Source organism: Nasonia vitripennis (genome assembly GCF_009193385.2).
Source record: "Nasonia vitripennis strain AsymCx chromosome 1 unlocalized genomic scaffold, Nvit_psr_1.1 chr1_random0009, whole genome shotgun sequence".
NCBI classification, from domain to species: domain Eukaryota; kingdom Metazoa; phylum Arthropoda; class Insecta; order Hymenoptera; family Pteromalidae; genus Nasonia; species Nasonia vitripennis.
Window position 1 is genome coordinate 955995 of NW_022279596.1, and position 23698 is coordinate 979692.

Consider the following 23698-nt stretch of genomic DNA (forward strand, 5'->3'; position numbering starts at 1 on the left):
ATGTTATTACTTGTTATAAATGGAATTGAAATAAACAAGTTTGCATTACAATACGATTTTATTAAATAATTAATGTGATGCACATTATTAAAAGATAAATATAGATTTATTTAAAATATATACATGAATTATAAAAATAAATAATCATTGTACAGTACAAATACATTTGTAATCACATATTGAACTTAGTGCGAAATTACATTTGGTACAGGAATTATATACATCCCATCTTTCGTATCAATAAAAATACAAGGTTTTACAATTAAACTAGTAGGTACGCAAATTTTTTCTGAAATATTCGTAACTTCTTTCACTACATTTGCATATTTGTTAGGTCGCGTTTTAATGACTTCGCATACTGTTGATTCTACTTTACTTTCTGTGTCAACTAAAAAATATAGTATTTTTATGAAAGTTTCATCAGTCAGTTGAGCATAGTAATTACACGAACGCTTATTAATTTTTTCTGATGTAGCATATAAGCAACCATTTAGGACCATTTTTGAAAATATTAATGTAGTTTTTGCTACATTAAAAAGTAATGCTATATTTGGTGGCACAATATTTCCACATCCAAAATATGTGATACAGGATATTTTTAAAGTTTTTCGAGCTAACGGTGAAGTGATTTGTTGACAAAAATCTAATACAAGTTTAGAGCAATATGGATATAACCTGTTTTCTAAGATTTGTACTGTCCGTTGTATGTTTGTGTACCTTATGATTTGTAAAACAACACCTTTCGCAGAATGAATCGCTGTTAATAGTTTGTGATTTGCTGCTTCAAATGGGAAAGTAGAGTGTGCCCATAATGGTCCCCAATTATGAACGCTTTTGACAAGATGAAGCAATTGATGAACATTATATGTCATCGCCGTTAAAGAATACATGTCTTCAACCTCCGAAACAAACTTATATAACATTCCATTCGCTCTATTTAATTCAGAATATGTGATTCTCGTTCCCAAGCAAATCGATAGAGATTCAACTAATAGCGCCCAATGTTGCATTATTTTTCTGTTTGTTAGTACTGTATTTAAAACAGGTATACTATAGAAAAGAAGCCAATTCTCCCATTCTGTGGCTTTCCAGTTACTAAGCTGTGATAATGGCCTCGATAATCTTCCGATTGCATGAGGAGCTTTGATTGAAATTAATAAAGCATCCATATATTGTATGTCTGGAACTGTTACATGTTGAAGTATTCTTTCTGTGAATTGGGACGCTACTCCAGCTAAAAAGCAGTGCATGTAATCAGGAGTAAATCCATCTATAATATTAAAATTTTTTAAATTTATAAGCGGTGATGCGTTTACAACTCCAAAAACACGTTTTTGCGTACGCACTGCCTCTCTTGCATGTTCAACAACTGATTCTGTAGTTCTTTCTTTTGGAAATGGAATATTAAATGGATACCTCATGGATCCACCATAATAATGACCTGGGTGCAAACACCAATCACAGCCATACTTTCCATTAAATAGAGTGGTACCATTCATTGGTGCACGAGCGACTGTGTCAACGCATGCAAGCAATGTAAACAATTTAATTTTACGATGTTGATTTTTAATCGTAGCCGATATTCCTATGGTTGATAAATGATTCATGCTTTCAACAAATGCATCGAGAAAAACTGACATTTCTGGTTTGCTTGTGCCAAACCATAAACCAGTAACAATAGTACTGTTTAACCTTTTATGAATTGGAATTTCATTTAGCATTATATAAATAGGCCAAATAGATACATTCGAAGATTCAAAAACTGGTGCACCATCTGTATTGAAGACTGCTGTTGCGTACGCATGTCGATCAATTGTATTTAAGTTATTCAGAAAATTTTTATAACATTCCCCATCATAAATATCTTTTATGACATTTGGTTCGTGAATTCTTTCGGACACAATATAATCATAATAATTTTCGTGACTTTCTATGTAATCACGAACAGCATTCGATGGATTTACTATAGCAAAGTAACACGCATTCGAAGGATTAGATACATCTATTAAGCTATTACAATTCTCACAGTTGACAGATTTATTTGATTTTTCAAACGTACCTATGTACATTGAGCAAGTCAGACATACTGCGTGAAGAGTTAAAGTATTTTCATTCTTACATAATTGATCAAATTGATATTTTGATTCTGGTAAAATATTCTTACCACATAATCTATTTACAAACTTTAATAAATTTAATATTCCTGTAACTGATAATTTATTTGACACAGAATACTTCAAAGACATCAACAGTTAAATTAAGAGATTCAAAAAAGTTTGTATCGTTAAACAACTTGTTAAAACCGTTAGAATCTTCATTGTCGTTTCCTTCTAAAATCTTTAGCAGTTCTTCATCGCTCGAATAACTCAATATATCAGACTCATCATTAGTATCAGTGACCTATAAAAAAAATTCTATTTATTCAATTATTTCTTCATATTAAAAGATGTTTTTACTTTAAAAATCAATTTTAGGTTAAAACTTGTTATGAAAAACAGTTAAATTTTGTTTTTTAAATACAAATTTATAAAACGTGATTGATATGAAATTGAATTGTTCTAATTTCTTATACAAATGTTTATTACCCCAAATATTGTTTTCCCGCAAAAGTTAAACAAAAAGTTCTTATTTCCCGAAAAGTAGGAAAATAGTATATTGTGTACCAACGGCGTAGAGTGGGCTTTTTTAGGTCGAGTGTGGAGTTTGCAGTACGAGTCAAGGCGAGGGCGTTTACGAGCCGCAAACTAGTACTTTTACGCCCGCTACTCGAAATTAGTGGGCGTAAAAATACTTTTAAGCCCGCTGCTGCATTTTTTCGCCCGCCGGTCGGAAAACGACTACTTTACCCTGCTAAAAATAGTCTATAGGGATCGATTGAGATCAATTAAATTATCAATAGATTCTATGCTAATTCTAAATACCATTTTTTGTATGAGGACTCGATTAAAATTAATTAGAATCAACGGAAGTCAATAAATTTTAATACGGAAAACAACAATTGAAGTAGATAGTTAATAGCAGACATTGATTTCTATTAACTTTACTAGTCCTTTTTTCTATATAATTTTATCGATTCCTATTAATTCCTATCAATTCTATCTAATTTAATCGAGTTCTTATGTAAAAAAAGGGATTCAGATATAGCTTAGAATTCAATTAATAATTTAATCGATCTCTATTGACTATTTTTAACAGGGTAGTCCCTAATTTTAGGTCAAAAAAACGCGAAAATCGTGCATGTGTTAAAAAAAAGTTTTTTTTGTCCGCTAAAATAACTTTTTTCCTCGCCGGTCAAAAATGAGTCACTTAAGTTTCATTAATAGGTACAGAAAACGCGAAAAATGTGAGTGTGTTACAAAATATACTATTTTGCTTGCTTTTCCATTAATCGGGCAAAAATTCTTTTTTTGAATTTTGAATAAGCCTCAGACGAACACGAGAGCTCAAAACATCGTCCGAGTTTAAAAAGGCACTTCCCTCTTGTTGCGCACCGTACTTTTTTTTATAAGATAAATAGGCCCTTTTTCAAGCAAATCATGAATTTTAAAAAATTGTAATAACTAAATATTTTTAAAATTTTGGAAATTTTTTAAAAAATTTTGAATATTATAATCGTTTCAAGAATTTTGAAAATTTAAAACTAAAAAATTAAAAAAATTTAAGAAATTTAAAAAATGTTTAGTACTAATAATTATAATAATTTTGAAATTTTTGAAATTGTTAAGGCGACAGATACACCATTAATAGTCAAAAAATGAAAAATTAAAATATTTTGTTCAAAAATTAATAAAATGACAAATATTATGCATGAATTATAGGCAACTTTTTAAAATTAAATTCTTTTATAAATTCCCACATTCATAATGAATTGTCGCGCGCGAAATATTCTGAGGCGAATATTCCCGCTTTTTTTGTGTGTGTTCGAGTTCGCAAGGAGTGAGGTGTGGGAGAAATAAAGAAGTCGATTGAGCGAAAATCGAGAGTATTTAATCGCGCTCAAATTGAGAGGGGAAAGCCGTGAGGCATAAAACCCCTCTCGAATATTTTACAAGCTGCAAAGAAAAAGAAGAATGTGTGTCGTGTTCGTGTGTGTGTCGTGTTCGTGCGATTCTCAGAGAGAATCTTCGCTTCGTGTCAGTGGCGCAGTTCCACAGACTCAAGTCGGTAGCGCAGTTCTACCGACTTGCACGTTTCGACGCGCGCGAGATACGATTCGCGGAACCGGGCGCGAGCCGAACGCGAGTAGCAGGCAGCGAAAGAGACGAAGGAGAGAGATTTAGAGAGAAAGAGAGAGAGAGATAGAGAGAGAGATAGAGAGTAGCACAAGCACCAGCACCAGAAACACTCGATGGACGTACGGACGAATTCGCAAGAGCCAAAGTGTCGTTCGATCGTTCGCTAGTTTGACTGCACGAGCTGTCAAGCTTGGCGTCTTATCGTCAACTGACTCGGCGCTCGTCCGGCCGCGCGCGACACGAGGCCGGCGGCGCTGCCGGCGAGCGCGGCAAGTCGCGACTCCGCTTGTTCAACTCGAGCACGGGAGATGGAGCCACATGCTCTACGTCGACCTCGCTGAGTTCGCTCGACACCGTTTTCACGGCGGAACTTACACCTCGGGTCTCGACGGAACACATAACCTGAACATGTGTATTTCAAGCAGTTCTATTAGTATAAAAGTGCCCTTCGAAGCCCAAATCTTAAGTAAGTCTGCGGTAGCTGAAAAATGAAAATTCTGACATTTGGCTTTCGAAGAAATGTCATACTTGATAATATGGCACATATGAACATGGTTTTATGTTTCTTACATTATTCTTGAATATATTTAATAGTTTAATTCATTTTTTAAACAATTTTGGAAGAATATAAAAAAAAAAATTTGAATTTTTCATTTTGTGACTATTTAAGGTGTATTTGTCCCCTTAAATATGCTGGCATTTTTTTCTCCCTTCGCTTAGAAATACTTGATTTCCTATTTATTTTAATCCATGAGAAAGGGCCTTTTTCATGCACGTATGCACGTATCATAAAAATTTGTTTGTTCCAATTGTTTTTAATTTTATACGCTGCTGTATACTTTATGATTGTAGTGTATGACATAGCTATATTTATTGTAATTATAAGAAACAACTTTGCTGTAAAATGAAATGTATCTTAAATATTTAAATAAACTTACTACTTGTAATAGTCTTGAGGCTCCATAATCGACTGACATTTCCACGTTCATATCCTCCTCATTATCAGATAGTTGATCTGTATTCTCCAATAAGTCATTGTTCGTTGCATCAGGAATATCAGTATTTGGAAACTATAAAATTTATAAAATTTACATTAGGGCAGTTTAGTTAATATGTGTACAATTTTCTTAAATCACTCTCTTGCTTTTTTTTAATAGTTAGGTTATGGAGTAGCAAAAACAAACAAAGTAGAATAAATAAAATGCTAATCTAAATATTTGAAAATAAATAAAACAATATTACTTTTAATACGTACCAATGTATTTTTTATTGTTGATCTCATTTTTCTTCTTGCATGGTTAGTAAAAGGTGCATTACTAAATAAGTATTTCTTTTTTTCTTGTGACATTGCAATTTTTTAGGTGCAAAAAAAAGTAACGTGTAATATTTACTTTAAATATATGAAAAAATCTTCTTAAATATAATTGTGTGATCTGTAAACTTAAATTAAAATATTTAAATTATAAACATAAATTATCCATAAATGTACATGTATGTACATATAAATGTTTTGATAAGTGCAAAACAATTGCACTTGAGAATACTCTGCTAACATCCGTACTGAATAGAAGAATTAGTAATATGAGTAATGCAATAAAATATGCATTAGTAAAGTATCTAAAAGACAATGTAAGGCAAATCGTGAACATTGATCTTATAAGTATCAATAACAAAAATGAAGCAAGTTTCAAGCCTAAGAGTTCCACTGATTATGATCTCTAAAAAAAAATTAACTTTTAAAAAAGTAAAAAGTTAGGCAAGTTTGATATATTTCGCAACAAAATTACAGATTGAAAAGTACTAAGATCAATCAAACAAAGTCAAGTTTATTATATTTAATCGTGATGAAGCAAGGAACAAGTCTCAAGATAATTACTACGTAACTTGCCATGCCCGTTTAATTTTGTTTATTAGTGAACAACTAAAATTTCCTTTTATGTATTAGAACGTCATACAAACACCATAAGTACAATGAAACGGGCATGGCAAGTTACGTAGTAATTATCTTGAGACTTGTTCCTTGCTTCATCACGATTAAATATAATAAACTTGACTTTGTTTGATTGATCTTAGTACTTTTCAATCTGTAATTTTGTTGCGAAATATATCAAACTTGCCTAACTTTTTACTTTTTTAAAAGTTAATTTTTTTTTAGAGATTTCAATCCTTTTTAGTAAATTTTTTTGAGTATTTCATATTCGACGTCGTAGAAATAAAATATAAGCATATTTAGCACCTTTAGATCAAAGCTTTTTTGTAACATTTTTATCACTAACATGAGATCACTGATTGTTCTGATATACACCACCCTCGAATTATTTCTACGCCTAGACACCAAAAACCACGGCGCGAACTACCCAGACCTCGTTATCGGCCACCCTGTACACCTAGACGCCGTCATCGTATGATTTATTTACCTAGACACCAAAAACCACGGAGCGCACCACCTAGACGTTGTCATCAACCACCCTATTTATCTAGACACCTTCCTTGAAAGATTTTTACACCAAAACACCGAATACTACGGAGCACACATTTATAATTCAAGCAGAGTAGCAGACAATGTATGCTGAATAGCTTGTGCGGCCAACTTCACAGTCTAACCACTCGGTCAAACTGCACGCAGCTAACTTAACGGTCTTACCACTTTTTGGACTGAAGAAAAATTAAGCAAGTGATTTCAGCATTTTTGTTCACCTGCATACTTGTTTATTATGTTAAAGCTGGTTTATTGCTGATATTTTGGTTTAAAATCATAGTTTGGCATACCAGTATAAACATTTATCAAAATTAGCTGGGTACATGAATGATAAATAATTTATTTCCTTAATTGAAAATTCGAGAGACCAATATAGAAGTAAATAGTGTCACGGGCGCCGCGGCGTCGTCTGCTTCTCAAACTCGCCTTCGTGGCGCTCCCGCGCCACTTGATCCGAAGCAAAAGTATTACGTAAAATGGTATTACTGTGGCGATGAAGGTGATGCGTGCAATGATGATGAAGAGTGCGAGCATCCATATGATTTATATTCTGTTTTCATTCTTTGTTTGGATGGTAAGTTATATAGATGATATAGATGCATACATAAAATACAATTTAACTTGGAACGCAGAGCAAAAATTAATAATCAAGTACAAATATGCAAAAGTTAACCTTGTTCAGGTTAAGTCAAGGTTAACTGTCTTACATTTATACTTAATTATTAATTTTTGATAAATATATCTTATTAGTAAATATCTCTTTATCTCATTTTTGTTGTAGCGAGCAAAGAAAATATTGAACGAGAGTTACAAAACAAAAGAAAACCTGTAGCTAATAAAAAGTATGCTTCTACATCAACTGAATCAGACGATGAAAGAAAAGTAGTTGATGAAGTCGAAAACTTGAAAGAAGTATGTGTATTTCTTCGTATTTTGTATGTTTTGAACTTTTACACGTAAATTTATCTCAAACATAATTTCTCTTTTACTTTAAGAAATCAAAGCAGAACGAATAAAAAAAAAAATCAGCTATAAATGATAGAAGTAAAGCAATATTAAAAAAATTTGAGATGGCTTTTACGATGCCAACTTTTTCTGATTCTTGTCAGCAAAGTAATGCAAATACGCAAAAAGATAAAAATTTAACTAGTCTGAGTACATTACCATTGAAAGAGGTCCGTGTAGATCTAGAACATATAAACATTCCTAACAAATATACACCAAAGCCAGCTAACATTAATAATACAGACAAGGTAAAATAGAATATGATGTAATATACTTGAAATTTTTATTAATTTTTTTTTAATAAATATCTTATTGCATATCATTTATAATAAATAGCAAACCAATGATGCCAAACAACAAGCAGCGTCACCTAGAAATTCAGATGCTTCTACACCACAGAGCAGTCGATCAAGTTCACCTTTGTCAGTGCAACGCACAAAATTTAATTGCAGGCGTTCTTTGAGTTTTGAAAAGTTTTTATGTAGCACATCTCAGAGAAAACAACCTCCAAGCCCACTACCTTCACAGAATGACAGAGAACCTCTGACTTTGCGATCTGAGTACGAGAATACTGACAATAATGGAAATGAAAACAGGAATAGCATAGCTGATGATAATCTTTCATTATCTTTTAATGATGACAATGATAATAGAATTGCACCTAGTAATATTGACGCTGAATTAATGCCTTCTCAAAGAAATGATGAAGCCGTTAATAACAATAATGCTAATGAAACAGCAGCTAATGGAAATAACGAGAATGATGATAATGAACATGATCAAGTTACCGATGCTGATAACAATGAAGAATTAGGTGAGAAAAGTTATTTTATAAATATTATAACTAAGTAGAAAAATTAAATGTGAGATCCAACCCGATATAATTTTTATATTTAATATTGATATATTTTCATAATTTTTTATTTTTATTGATTTCCTAATATTTATTTTGAAAATAAATACGTATTTTTTGTATGTTATTTTATATTTATGATTTGATATTATTTTAACGTTAAATAATAGATAACAGCCATATAACCTATATTTTGTTTTATTATTTGCACGGATAGTACATAAATAAATCTAAATCTAAATCAATACTTTTATTACTTCTATAATTTAATATATATCACACGAATACTTTATTTGTAGGAATTCAACGAACATACAAAAGAACAAATGAATTTATTCTAGATTGCATTTTTTACTATGAAAATGCAAGAGAAGGTGATGCATTTCAAGAAAAGCAAAAACGTTACACAGTTACTGAAAATGGAGAGGTTATATTACTTTTTATTAAAAGATGATGTACTATATGGTCAAAAGGAATATTTTGGTGTGCGTTTGTAAATCTTCATAAATGCTTATTATATTTTGTTTTAAAAACTAACCTTCTGGCCTCTATAGTGCACAATACATACTATTCCTGGATGAAAAAACATACTGAGTTTTTTATAAGGGATTATTATAACAATTATATTTTTACAATGCTTTTAATATTTTTTAAAATTCATGTTGTTTAATTTTATGTTCATTATAGATATACCTTGGTGAAAATATAAGCATCGATAGGACAGTATGGGAATTTATGCATGTAGAGAAGCCATCATACTTCATCGTAACTATTGCTAAGCATCTTTGGGGTGGACACTTGCGCTTAGCTAATAGAGCATTTGATCTAACTAACGGTGCAAAGAATATTCCAGGCAGATCTCCGGTGAAACTAGTAGAAAAAAATTTACTACGACTTCTAATTAGTGAATATTCTTCTATAAATTTGCATTATAATTAATCAATAATAAATATGTTACATTTTTAAAATTTTTTTTAGGTTTGTATTATGACTATCTTAAAAAAAAACAAAAATTTCACTAACTCTGAACGTGCTGTGCACTTGAATCAAGCTATAGACCATATAAGATATGCTATTCGTAATTTAAGAGCAGCTGAAATAAAAAAAGCAATCGCCGAAGACAGGGAAGCTAAAATCAACCGTATTAAAAGAAAAAAATTGAGGTACAATTACCAAGGTCCGTAGTAGAAATGTTTTTTTTAACATTTACAACTTTCTTTTGTGAAGATTAAAAATTTTTATGATTTAAAAATGCCAAAATTATAATTGAAAAAAAGGTATGCTTATTAATATAATTTTGTTTTCTATAAAATAATAATCTGCGAATTAAGGGGACAGATACACATTAATTAGCCAAAAAATAAATGGTTACAATTTATTTTTGTATTTATCTTGAATTGTTTAAAAAATGTATTATAGAGTGGTGTATAGGGAACTTTGGAACACACTGTCGATAACAAATAACAATTTTTATGTACACTATATACTAGGTATGGTCTACGAAGCTTAAAATCCATACATTTTATTTGATTCTGTTATCGCATACTAACTAATCATTTTTATTAAATGTTTATCATTTTTTATAACTTTTTATAATTTTTATATTTGTCAAGCCTTTGTTTTTGCTAGATTATACAACTTATTTAAATGAAATTAATTATTCCCTTTAACACTTAGCATTTTAGTAAGTCTGCGGTAGCTAAAACAATTCAATTTATTGATTTTACCCTCAGAATACATGTACCTTGTATATGGTATCTATAAAAATTGTTATTTGCTGTTTGCAACGTTTCTAAGTTTTGTATCACTTTTTAATACATATTTTAATCAATTTTTGATACTTTAAAATATAGCTGTCCCTATGAGATTTAATAAAAAAGATTAAACTGAACTGTAATATTAATTTTATTTACGTTTAACGTAACCAAAAGTCTGATCAAAGTAATAAGTATAGATGTAGGTTACGACTAAAAAAAATATATTTTTTGTATTCTTGCTGTTGAAAAATAGTATTTTCGTTAAATGATGTATAAATATCAATAAAGATATATTTTAATACAAACTTGTGTATTTCTATTTCAATTATAATAAGTAATAACATTTTTACTAATTATTAATTAAAAATGATTTTTTTAATAATAATTTAAAATGCAATTTTTTTTGAAATAATTTTTCAGTATATCACGTGATTATCACGTGATTATCACGTAATAAATTGGTTGAAAATATCACGCGATTATCACGTGATTATCACGTGACTTTTTCAGTAGGGGAATATTTTCTACAAAAATTAAATACCGTTCATAACCAGTGCATCAATAAAGCAAGAAAAAGATGTAAAACATTAGAGTCTTTTAATGAAGAAAACGTAAGTGATGATGAAGATATGGATTACAGAGGGCCATTAAAAAGTTAATTTAGTATTTTTTATGCCAAAAAGATTATTTATTACTGATTATTATTTTTATAAAATGTTATTTTTAAAGTAAACGTTTCAGTTAATTTAAGGTTAAAAAAAATGTTTTATTTACATTTACTTTTCAATCGAAAGTAGTAAAAGTCTCTACGCTGTTTTACTGTGATTATAATTTAAATTATGTATTATTTTATGAATAAACTATACTAACGATAATTTAGAGAAAATAATTTAATCAGAAGTAGTAAAAGTCTCTACGTTGTGTTTAACTGTGATTATAGTTAACATTATGTATTATTTTCTGAATAAATAATGATTATTTAGAGAAAATATTTACTATGATATTTTCCCTATCATTAATATCTGACTACATATCTATATATATATATATATATATATATATATATATATATATATATATATATATATATATATATATATATATATATATATATATAATATATATATATATATATATATATATATATATATATATATATATATATATATATATATATATATATATATATATATATATATATATATATATATATATATATATATATATGTGTGTATCTATATATATATATATATACGGAACTATTCAAACTGTTTTTTTAATACTTTTCTATACTATTTAAATACAAAAGTTCAAAATTATATAAATTATTTAAAACTGTTGTAAACAAATTCTTATTAGTTTGTATAACTTTAACAAGAAACTTTCAAACTATTTAAAACTGTTTAAAATTGTTCATAGCGAATTCCTGTTAATTGATAAAACTTTCAAACAAAAGCTAGGAACTGTTTTAAACTGTTTTAAATAATTCACAACTGCTCATAACTGTTTAAAACTGTTTTAAATGTCCAAAAATACAACAACAGTTTTAAACAATTTTAAATAGTTTTAAATAGTTTTGAAAAAATGATATTTCCACTAGGGATGGTTTTGATCAAACTGTATACAAATTTTGCCTTTCCTCATTTGAAAAATTTTAATTTTTAGTATATGTAGAGAACATGTATAATAAAACCAGTTGTTTGAAGAAGTTTTCTACTCTCAATGACCATTCTGATAAGATTTAACTTTGTCAGACTTATCTTAATAGTACAACATCAAAACCAAATCAATTAATCAACGTGTAGAAAAAAAGTAGCATAAAACGCGAAAAACAAATAGCTGATCAACGGCAATAAAGATGTCAGGCAATCCTTTTACATTATCCCCACGGCAACGCATTTTTCTCGCGAATTTAGTATTTAAATGAACCTGATCGTATATTGCTGTATACATCTTTATCGTATATTTTTGTATACGAGCTTCGCAATATTAAAATATCAACGGTATAAAACATTAAAAATGTGTGACAATCAACTCACTTTACAATCACAATAAAAGCGTTGCAACTCAGGTTAGGACTCTCAGGGTTTCGGTCTCTCCGTCGATCCTCAGAAGAATCCTTATTATTCTTCGGCACTTGGCTGACAATTAATGAACATATAATACTGAGAGAAATAACGGAGATAAAGAAAAAAACGGTTTGCTTCTGCACGTATTGAGCTGTCCAGGAAAAATGCCTCGCGAGTCGCGGTACTGCCGATTTGTTCGCGCCGAAATGGAGGAACCAACGAACGAGCGGGAAAGTTACGAGCGCCATGAATTTAACGACGTGAATATAGCCGCAAGGTATCAAAAACGTATCTACGCTCTGAATATAATCACCCAATAAACACTGAAAAGATAGGGACATCTGTAGGATATCATTTTACCGATATCTTTTCTGCGTCATCTCATGGATATCTTCAAGTTGTTCTAAATAAAGTTATTGCGCCTCAATTTAGAAGGTTATCGTCAAGTTATCTTTAATAGTGTTGTCTTCTGTATAACTATAATATGTTAAAAAATAGATGTCTGAAAATTTCTAATCAAACACTATCAATCATTTGATGTCCAATGGTTATCGTTAATTACGATATCGATTAGGTGCCACAGGAAGTTTGCAATAAGATATCGAAAACTTGAGAGACGTGATAAAATCATAATGAGAACGTTTGCGATCGGCGATCCCTTTTTTGTGAGTATATATCTTTAAATAAACTATTAATATAATAATAAATTATTCGTTTTTCATATAAAAATTTAAGAGATACACATACTAGTTATAATTATTTGATTTCTTATAATTTAACTATGGTAAAAAGACTTAAAAGGATTTCTCACCTCTCTAAGAGGCAACGCCAAAGAAATGTATCAAAAATGTTGAAAAATAGTATTGATAAATTGATCCGTAGCAATAATAATCGAGAGAAAAATGTTCTAATAGATGTAGCAAATGTAAACAATATTAATAACGATTGTCCCAATACTAGGAGTGCCGTAGAGATACATAACAATGATAATTGTGTAGTAGATATTTTGGGTAGTAAACAAAATGATCAACTTGTTATATATAATAATGATGTTATTGATAATGTAAATGTAAATCAAGTCATCAACCCTAATTCATTTTCTATCCCTGAATTATTGTTACCATCAAATAATGTCAAAAGCAAGTCTGAGCAATTAGTGGACTTTTTACGTTCATGGGGTAATATGTGTTATGTTCGTAAATATACTATCACAATGCTTTTAAAAGGGTTGAAGAATATTCTTGATATAAAAGAACTTCCAAGCGATGCACGTACGCTGTTGAAAACACCTAGATCCATCGAAATTATTGAATTGGCTTCAGGAATTTATTCTCATTATGGGTTAGAAAAAGCTTTGCACAATCAATTAGAATCTATAGATTTAAATGAAATTGATGGCAATAAAATTTTTGTACAATTTAGTATTGATGGGTTGCCTTTATCTAAAAGTAGTGATACTCAGCTGTGGCCTATTTTAGGGAAAATAGTAGGTGTTGAAAATAGTAATGTTTTCGTTGTATCTGCTTGGTATGGTTCTGGAAAACCATCAAGCGCCAATGAATATTTGGAACCTTTTATTCATGAATATTTGGACTTAAACAGTAATGGTTTCGTTCACAGAAATATTACTTATCTAGTGTACTTTCATAGTCTTGTAGCAGATACAGTTGCTAGAAACTTTGTATGCTGTTTTCCAGCGCATAATAGTAGATGTGGTAGGTGTATCCAAACAGGAGAGACGATAAATCATCGAAGAGTTTTTCTCGAAATGGATTCAACCCTTAGAAATGATATAAACTATCGATTCAATTTGCCTGTCCAATATCAGAATGTAATATCACCATTAGAGGGTGTTGAGGGTATAAGTATAACTAAGCAAGTTCCACTCGACCCTATTCATTTATTTTCAGGTGTTATGCTAAAATTAGGTTTAATTTATTATAACCAATATGGACAGGGAATAGATGCTTCAGTTAGACAGGGTCAGTTGAATAGAACATATGTTCAATTCAATGAGTGGATACCTGAGGAATTTGTAAGGGGTACTCGCACTTTGGATCAGATTGATAAATTTAAATGCACAGAATTACGACTCCTTTTAATGTACATGGGACCGGTAATTTTTGTAAACTATATTACTGATGAGCAAATGCAAAATTTTAATGCTTTAAATTGTGCAGTTAGAATATTAAGTGATCCAAGTGAGTGTATTAAAAATAATTCTTGCGCAAAGAATCTAATGATTTATTTTGTTCAAGCAATGATTGAATTATATGGTAAAGATTCCGTGATTTATAATGTTTACAATACAATACACATATGTGATGATGTTTTGAATTTTGGAGCTCTTGATTCGTTTAGTGCCTACCCGTATGAAAATCATCTGCGAACATTGAAAAGAATGGTTGTAAAAGGCTCTTATGCATTAAGTCAAATAATGAATAAGATAAATGAAAGGTCATTCATTTCTTCTGCTACTGTTGATGCTAACAAATTAGGTAAAGATAAATTCAGACTCGTAGGATGTTCAAAAATTGTATTCAAAAATTTTATTTTAAGTTGTCAAATTCCTAATAACTGTTGCCTTATGGAGGATAAAAGTATTGTAGTGATCGAAAAAATTTATCATCGTAATAGTGAACCTGTTGTTTTAGGACGTAAATATTTAGATTGTCATTCTTTGGATAATTATCCTATAGACTCTAGGCTCATTGGTATAAATAAATCCAACCGATTATCAGATCTTCAGGAATGGACAGTGAATGAAATAAAAAAAAAATATTTAATAATTTCTGCACATAATTATTATTATCTTTTTCCATTAATCCATACTTTTGTTTAAATTAACATTTACTTTTTGAAGAAATTAAACATAAAATTTACAAAGTTACAAATTTAATTATTTAAAATAAATAATTCTGATTATTGAAAAAATACTGCATATTTTATCCATTATCTTTAAGGTACTACCACACTGCAATAGCGAGCACCCAACCTACAATGTACAATTCACCTGGAGCACAGAATCAGTTTCATCAGAGTCAGAGGTTGCGGACAAGAGGTTCTGGACGGGCTATGACATTCGTGGTGCCTGCAGGAAACCAGAACTCAGGGAAAGGGCGTAGTCAATTAATGCCATCAATAATGCAGCCGCATCGTGGAGCCACATTTACAGCGAATCTCCCTGGACACATGATGCCTGCAGAGTTTGAACAAGTTGCACAAAGAGGTTATAGTTGTCTGTCCACACCGTTGTCATCTACATCAGAAGGTTTACCAAAAAACACTACTAGTAGGACTAACGTAAAACGTAAGTTACACTTTTAGAATTTTCACGCATTTTAAGACATTGTAGTATGTTTGAAATTATTCCATGCTTATGTTGTTGATGATTTGTAGGTAAATCAATGGAGAAAGATGGGAAATACCATGTAAATACTGCAGCCAAAATGCCTAAATTCACAGGAAATTTTGAAACCAGCACTGAGCAATTTCATGAATCTGCAAATTCTAAAACACCTGTTTCATTTCATCACAGTAAGAACTAAAAAATTTATTTTATCATATTTGAAATGCTCGTGTAATTTTTATAAATTTGTAACCTCAAAATAGTTAAGGATGAAATTTTACAATTTTAGTTCTATTTGCACATTTCATTTACCATTGTGTATAATCATTGTTGTGCTGTATTAAAAATAACGCTTGATTTACAGATTCGCTTGTTTTGAAACCAGTTAATTCTGAAATTCTAAAATCTCTCCAAAGATCTGTTCCGACAGGAACGAAGCCTGCTCTAACAAAAACTGCTTGTGGTGGACTTCCAGAAGGTAATTTCTTAAATAAAAAATTCATTACATGAGTTAAATTGGTCAGCATTATTACAATTGACATTTTTTTGAAGGCCACAAGGAAAATAATGTTCCATCGCATGAATACTGTTAATCCAATAGATGCAATGATGACACCATCTCCGTTGACACAGCAAGTTTTCGCCCAGATAGCAAAAAAGTCTACTTTTGTAAAAACTGCTTGTGGTGGACTTCCAGAACGTAATCCTTTTTAAAAATTAATTACTTAAGATAAATTATACTCAGTATTATTACAACTGACATTTTTTTTGAAGGCCGTAAAAAAAAATAATGTTCCATCGCATGAATTACCTGGAGGAACAACTGTTGATCTCAGGGATGAAATGAAGACACCACCTCCGTTACCACCAGATTTTTTCGCCCAGTCATTTAGTCCGTCAAATAATTCTACTGGTTCTCAAATTGAAGAAAACGTGGACACTGAATTGGATGACACTGAAACTATTATACAAGAAGGAGCTAACGTGGACGAAAACGGAGTTGATATACTACAGCATGCCCTAAATCAAAGTTTTTTGTATGCAGGACAATATGCTGCACCTGAAGAAACAGGTAATGAAGAAGATTTGGCCATTGATCCACAATTATTGCATCGTACAGAAAATAATGAATCTGAAAATGACAACGAAGGCAACCATGCTGCTGGTGTACGAATGCAAGACACAGAAATCAATGAAAATGATGATAATAATAGAAATGCAGCACAGGTAGCTGTAAATCAAAACCAAACAAATATGTATGCGCCTGTAAATCAAAATCGAAGAAATTCAATTGCTTATTTGCAAGAAGAAAACCACCATCCAGATAAGTGCTAAGTATTGCTTTATAAATTTTACTTAAATGGAAGTTATATACTTAAATAACCATTTCAATTTTGTTTTTATTATAGTTGGATGCAAAAATACATGTATACATATTTTAAAATCTTTGATAGAATTAAAAGAAGCAATACAGAACAATCCTAATATGGCAATAATTCCTGCACCAACATTTGATCTCTTACCAAGATTACCATTCGAAAACGTAGAAGATTTGGATGACTTTGATGAGAGGTTGGGAGATCCTAGAGAAGCTGATATAGCTGATCAATTTGTGAGAAAATATACAATACATACTAAAAAATATAAAATTAAACTAATATTTGGTTCAATATTAAAATTTAACATTTTACTTTTAGGAAAAATTATTAGCTTCAAAAGGAGGAAACACTCTTTCAAAAATCGTGAGTAAAGCCATGTCTGCTTTTATAACAGACGAGCTGTGCAAAAAAATAACATGGACTGGAGTAAAAGATACTTTAAAAGCTGAAATTATGAATTTTCCTTCTATAGTGATAAGTGAGTAACATGAAAACATTCTGCCATGTACGTCTAATGCATTCATAAATACATTTCTACTTAAAAATTTTCAGAAGTTGTATGAAAACAATTTGCTTGTAAAGATTCAGAAGCTGAAGAGCAAATTAAAGATTGGCTGCGCGGTCATCTGACCGTATTGCACAAGCAGCGAAAACTCAACGTAATAAAATGATGCGGCAGGAACGTAGACTACAAAGACGTGGAAATCGTCAAAATGAAAACTAAAATGTCAGACTGAGATTTTAAATTATAACTATATTTAACATTATTTTGAAAGTATTGTGTTTAGTTCTGAGTTTAAATTTGTTTTGAATCGTAAAAGTCCTATAATAGATTAGTACAAAAATTTTATTATTTTTAAACTTAAAATAGTAAGAAACTTAAAATAGTATAAGAAAAATGTGCGTACTATATAGATTGTAACGTTAAATAATATAATACAAACGTGATATTAGATGTAAACAGTAAATCTTTATAGTCGATCAAAACCAAAAAATATTACATACATCTATATATTATCAGCTTGGATAAGATGTACACAAATTTTGATATAAGTTTTCAGAGTTAATGTAAGAAACTTTGTACACTGTATACTAATTTATTTATATTATATAAAGGTAAAAATTCCTTGACAAATTTAATTTTGTCATTATTCTTGGAAAAAATTGCTGTAATAACAAAAATAATGATCTCACTTAATGTATGTAAAGTATAATTGTAAACATATGATTATAAAAAAATTCTTGTTATTACTGCAATTTTTTCTTTTCCTGTCTTTTTTTAAAGAAATAAATATATAAATAAACAACCTAAACAAGATATCTTACAGAGAGTAAAATAAAGTTGACGCATAGATAACATACAGATATCGTTTGATTTAAATAAAAATGAATGATGGCATAGTTCGAGTCATCTTGACGTTATCTGTTAGTAATAATTTGTAATGTCGGAAGGATATCTTTAACCAGGACATTTGTCGTCCACACGATGTCTGTAAACCATCATTCTGTAGGCATTTACAGATATCTGCTAATTCTTATTGATATCTACAAGATACCGACCAGATAACTTTGTGCTTACTGGAGGTAACATTTTGAAATCCTCGAAGCCCATCACTGCTTCGATGGCTTCGAGTACCGGAGGGCTACGGAAGCGCCTATACGCCACCTATACGAAATAGGCTAAAGCGCGTTAGGAAGGGGCAAGGCCTTGCTCTTGCGGCAATAGCAAGGGCTTGGGCTTGCTCGGTGAGTCGGTGTTCCAGGAAATTGAATTATTGAAATCTCAAATAGGTACATATACATACACGTCAAGTTGCAGTTGAAGTTTTCTTTAACAATCTCTTTAACAATTTGGCTTCGATTTGTAATGAATTATAACATAATGTAAGTAAAAATTTTACATCAAAATATAGTATTGCAATTTGTGGTTAGGTTGATGACTAATCAGTTTTGAATCTATTCAGATGGATTCTGGGAAAAAAGAAATCGTTATTTTTAATACATCAACCAAACAAGAAAAATACCTACGGATCAGTACCAAAATAAATACGTATACGTATCAAAATAAATGTTTCATTGTTTGTATAATGTATAATTGTTTAGAAAAATACAAATTCATAATTCATAGTTTTGATAATGATTTTAACATCAATATTATTCATTTTTATTACAGATAAATAAGTAAGAAAACATTAGAATATGGCAAAAGTTGATGAATTTTGTTTAAAAAAATTGAAAAGTATTTTCACCAAGACTATAGTCATCAGGCAATCATCGGTATTTTAAAGAAAAATTATAATTTTTCAATTTCTCTTCGTTCAATGTCAAGAATTATGCAACGTCATCAATGGAAGAGGAAAAATTTTGAAGAAAGTTCGTTACAAGAAATATGTAACGCTATTTTAATGGAGTTGCAAGGTAGTGTCTATAATTTTGGATATCGTGCTATATGGAAACGCCTTAGGAATGTATACAAGCTCAAAGTGAGACAAAAAGTTGTAATGAGACTTTTGAAAGAACTTGATCCTGAAGGTGTTGAAGCACGCAGTCGGTACAAGTTAAAAAGAAGGGTGTACGAAGTTCCTGGGCCAAATTATCTATGGCATGCTGATAACCACGACAAGTTAAAGAGATTTGGCTTTGCAATATATGGATGCATTGATGGTTTTTCAAAAAAATTATTTGGATTGTAGTGGCAACAACTAATAATGATCCAGGAATCATCGCTCATTATTATTTGCAAACCATCAAAAAGTGTGGTTTCTTACCAGCTATTATACGGACAGATAATGGCACGGAAGCTACACTAATGGAAGATCTTCACAAAGCTCTGCGTTGGAAGGACACGTATGAGAATGCAGGCCATAAAAGTTTTTTAAGGGGTAAAAGCACTCACAACCAACGCATAGAAAGATTTTGGAGACAGTTTCGCCAAAGACTTTGTGATTTTTACATTAATTTTTTTAAAGTAATGAAAACTGAAAACTTGCTGAATATGTCAAATAAATTTGATATTGAGTGCTTGAGGTATTGCTTTGGTCCGCTGATTGAAGGTGAAATCTCATTTGTGATAAAAGAATGGAACGAACATAAGATCAGGAAGCAAAATTCAAGGGATATTCTTGGAGGAATACCAAATGAACTATATTATTGGCCAGAGAAATATCGTGCACATGACTACAAACGACCTGTAAAAGAAGAATGCCTTCAATCACTTTTGAATGATTACACAAAGATTCCAATTATTTATAGTAACTTTATAGAAGAAATAGTGAATTTGATTCTTCCAAAACCAGTATCCAATCCATGTACAGTTGAAGATGCTTATCACCTTTACATTAAAATCAAGAATATTGTTGAAAACTACATCATCTGATGGTAATATAATTTCATATTATAAATTATCAGTAAATTATAAACATTGACTATTAGAAAATCAACATTCATATATATATTTGTTCATTATGTAGATGGAACTCAAAAGCTGGACATCTTCAAATCATCGAGAATGAGTCTCATTTACAAAAGTGCCATTCCTAATTTTAGATGACTATTTTTTCTTATAATTATTATAATTATAAATTATACATATTAGGTAGTGAATGTATTTATAATAAAAAAAAATATATATATATATATTTGTACATATTTGTAAAGCTTTAATGTAAAAATATCATTAATAAAAACATATTAAACAATAATTTCATATTTATTGTCCTTTTAAGTAATTAACATTACAAACTCTTAAGTGAACATCACAGTCGAAACTTAGGTTTCGAAGGTAAAGTTCTATAATATCACATGAATCTTATTTGTCTTATTATTATCTTGTAATATAAACTTCAACGTCACATCATAAACTTTAAGTTATATGATTTTGGTACTTAGCAAATATTTTACTCGACTAGAGTTAAACAAACATAAATAACTTTATCTAATATCTAAAAATACTTTGTCGTTTCAATCAACAAATTGTTGATTCTGTATTTGGCTTTGAATAACCAAGTTCTTTTTCAAGTAGTATTAATAAGTCTTTCACTTGTGGTCTAAATGACGAATTATAATTAAAACACTGTAATACTGTCTTTCGTAGAAATAAGGGAATGCAATTCAAATCTGGGATTTGTTTCTTTTTGAACATTTTAATAAGTGCACTTAACACGTCACAGGAAGTTAAAAGTTTCCAAGCATCAGCTCCACTGTATAGTTCAATCAGTGTCACTGCAAAGGCCCACACATCAGAATAAACTGTTGCTTCCTCTCGTTTTAAAATTAATTCTGGAGACATAAAAATATATGTCTCTCTAATGTTTCGTATGAAGGTTGTATTCAAATTAGATTCTGTTATACCAACCTTCGCCAAACCTAAGTCACAAATTTTGACTCTGAAATCCTCACTAACAAGGATATTTCCAGGCTTGATGTCACGATGAACAATAGGTGTTAGCTGCATGTGCAAATAGGTCAGTCCGCACGCTATTTGATAACAAATTTCATGTCTTCTAATCATAGTCAAAGTTATATTTTGTTCCAATATCTTTTTTAAAGATGTTTTTTATGTCCCATAAGTTTCTTGATTCAAAGTATTCCATAACAATGTGTATTTGAGTAGCAGCTGAGCAATATGCTGAAACCGATATTAAATTCACGTGCCTAATTTAATCTAACAGCTGAATCTGTAATTTGAGAAAAGAAAATAGTCTACTAAAACAAATAAATACAGAGATGAGCGATAAGAATGAAATATTGAAGGAATTTATTAAGCAACTACAAAAAGAAAACAATATTGTTAAGAAACCATATGCTCAAGTTTTATCAGGAGAAAAGCCAAAAAGCGAAAGAGTACCGAACATCATAATAAGGAAGAAAAACAATGAGGACAGAACAGATATAAGAACAAGTGTGAAACATTATTTAAATAAAGAGAAGTTAATTCAAACCAAAAAGGTATATTGCAAAAATGACAATGAGATGATAATCAGTTGTATGAACAACACAAGTGCTGCTGAAACCCTTAAATACATGAGTAAGCAATTATCTAATACATGTACGATTGAAAAAGAAGTAGTAAAAAAACCAAGATTGAAAATAGTGGGTGTGGATAATTATGAACAAATGGACTTAAAAGAATTAGAAAATGACATAAATACAAGAAACTTTAAAGGCTGTGAAACAAAATGTGTAGCTGTGCATAAATTTGTAAACAAAAAAAACAATCAAGAAAGCATAATAATTGAAGTAACCTCAGAACTATACAAGACTATAAAAGAGAACAATAACAGAATCTTTGTAGGATACCAGAACTGCAAAGTATATGACGACATTAATCTACAACCCTGTATAAACTGTGGGAGATTCGGACACAGCAGTAGGAAGTGCATAAATGACAAGGTATGTTTAAGATGTGCAGGCCCTCATAATACAATCAACTGTACAAAGCAGTCTGATTTATGCTGTATTAACTGTTGTTTTATTAATAACATCTACAAGACAAAGTATAATACAGCACACGTGGCAAATGATAGCCACCAATGTCAAGTGCTTATGAAAAAAATCAAAAGGCATATTGAATCAACGGATTATCCTGTGGACCCATTTATCCAGAGATATATCGGTAAAATAGATATCCCTGTACCGACTGATACAAGACCAAGAAGAACAAATTCCATGGACACGCTGCTATCAACTTCACCTCGTTCCAGCCTTCTCAATCTGCAGAGTCAGCGAGGAGGCAATCAAGGAATCAAGTAACATGGAGAATATCATTGACATAGTAGAAGATATACAGAGCGAGACGATACAACGAGAAACAACAATATTAGATCTAAACTCTCTAAATAAACACTTGAAAATGAATAAAGAAAATATACTGTATGTAAATATAAGAAGCTTAAATGCAAATTTTAACAAACTTCAAGTATTTATTGAGAGACTAAAGATAAAACCATGCATAATCGTATGCGCTGAATCATGGAACTTAGATTTTAAAGACTATTTTATGATAGAAGGATATAAAATGTATTATAACAGTAGCAAAATAAACAGATCTGACGGTGTGGTTGTATATATTGAAAACGATATAGAGGATGACACGGAGATTATTGATATAGGCAAGCTTAAAATACTCAATTCTTGTATAAAAATAAACAATGAGAACACAGTAGACATATCCGCAATATATCGATCTCATGACATACCAAAATCGGAATTTATTATGAACATAAAAGAACTAATAAAAAACAAAAAGAAGACTAAGAATCATTTAATAATAGGAGACTTTAATATTGACACACTGACACAAGAAAATTATAGTAATGAGTTTTTATGTAACTTACTAGACTCCGGGTATCACCCAGGATTTCAGGGTATAACTAGACCGTCAGATTCTAAAAATATTGGAACATGCATAGACAATGTATTTATAAAAACTAATACAATTTTAACCAGGACTTTCAAATTAATTTATGCGCTAACTGATCATTATCCACTATTTGTATCGATTAACAAGCAAAGAGCAAACAAGGTAGAAGAGAACAAAACAACAATAAATTACAAAAAACTAAGGAAAATAG

General features: G+C 30.4%; 4 protein-coding genes across 8 annotated transcripts; 3 read left to right on the top strand and 1 right to left on the bottom strand.

Annotated features, from left to right (window-relative positions):
• Positions 1–41: 41 nt before the first annotated feature.
• Positions 42–7174, bottom strand: LOC100677967. Its single transcript, XM_031933457.2, has 4 exons — positions 6653–7174; positions 5491–5675; positions 5174–5305; positions 42–2400 (listed from the first exon to the last, which is right to left on the bottom strand). Exons 2-4 carry the CDS (start codon positions 5581–5583, stop codon positions 2218–2220), a joined length of 408 nt encoding a protein of 135 aa, XP_031789317.1. The 5' UTR covers positions 5584–5675; positions 6653–7174; the 3' UTR covers positions 42–2217.
• Positions 7156–10557, top strand: LOC100680517 (putative uncharacterized protein DDB_G0282133). Of its 4 annotated transcripts, none has more exons than XM_003425773.4 (7): positions 7156–7288; positions 7496–7626; positions 7710–7967; positions 8056–8533; positions 8872–8999; positions 9260–9476; positions 9551–9730. In XM_003425773.4, the coding sequence occupies exons 3-7, from the start codon at positions 7785–7787 to the stop codon at positions 9592–9594; spliced, it is 1050 nt and encodes a 349-aa protein (XP_003425821.2). In that variant the 5' UTR covers positions 7156–7288; positions 7496–7626; positions 7710–7784; the 3' UTR covers positions 9595–9730. The 4 variants fall into 4 exon arrangements, with proteins under 4 accessions (XP_003425821.2, XP_016842887.2, XP_031789312.1 ...); XM_016987398.3 differs by having other exon boundaries at positions 7168–7288; positions 9260–9457; positions 9551–10557; XM_031933452.2 differs by lacking the exon at positions 7156–7288 and adding an exon at positions 7312–7407 and having other exon boundaries at positions 9260–9457; positions 9551–10557.
• A 2160-nt stretch (positions 10558–12717) lies between these two features.
• LOC107981706 lies at positions 12718–17933 on the top strand. 2 transcript variants are annotated; one of them, XM_031933456.2, is made up of 8 exons: positions 12718–13063; positions 15362–15669; positions 15798–15935; positions 16112–16225; positions 16300–16447; positions 16522–17359; positions 17445–17604; positions 17679–17933. In XM_031933456.2, exons 2-5 carry the CDS (start codon positions 15399–15401, stop codon positions 16338–16340), a joined length of 564 nt encoding a protein of 187 aa, XP_031789316.1. In that variant the 5' UTR covers positions 12718–13063; positions 15362–15398; the 3' UTR covers positions 16341–16447; positions 16522–17359; positions 17445–17604; positions 17679–17933. The 2 variants fall into 2 exon arrangements, with proteins under 2 accessions (XP_031789316.1, XP_031789314.1); XM_031933454.2 differs by having other exon boundaries at positions 12730–13063; positions 15362–15708.
• A 1372-nt stretch (positions 17934–19305) lies between these two features.
• On the top strand, positions 19306–20827 carry LOC116417790. Its single transcript, XM_031932846.2, has 2 exons — positions 19306–20504; positions 20597–20827. The coding sequence occupies exon 1, from the start codon at positions 19936–19938 to the stop codon at positions 20500–20502; it is 567 nt and encodes a 188-aa protein (XP_031788706.1). The 5' UTR covers positions 19306–19935; the 3' UTR covers positions 20503–20504; positions 20597–20827.
• The last annotated feature ends 2871 nt before the right edge of the window (positions 20828–23698 follow it).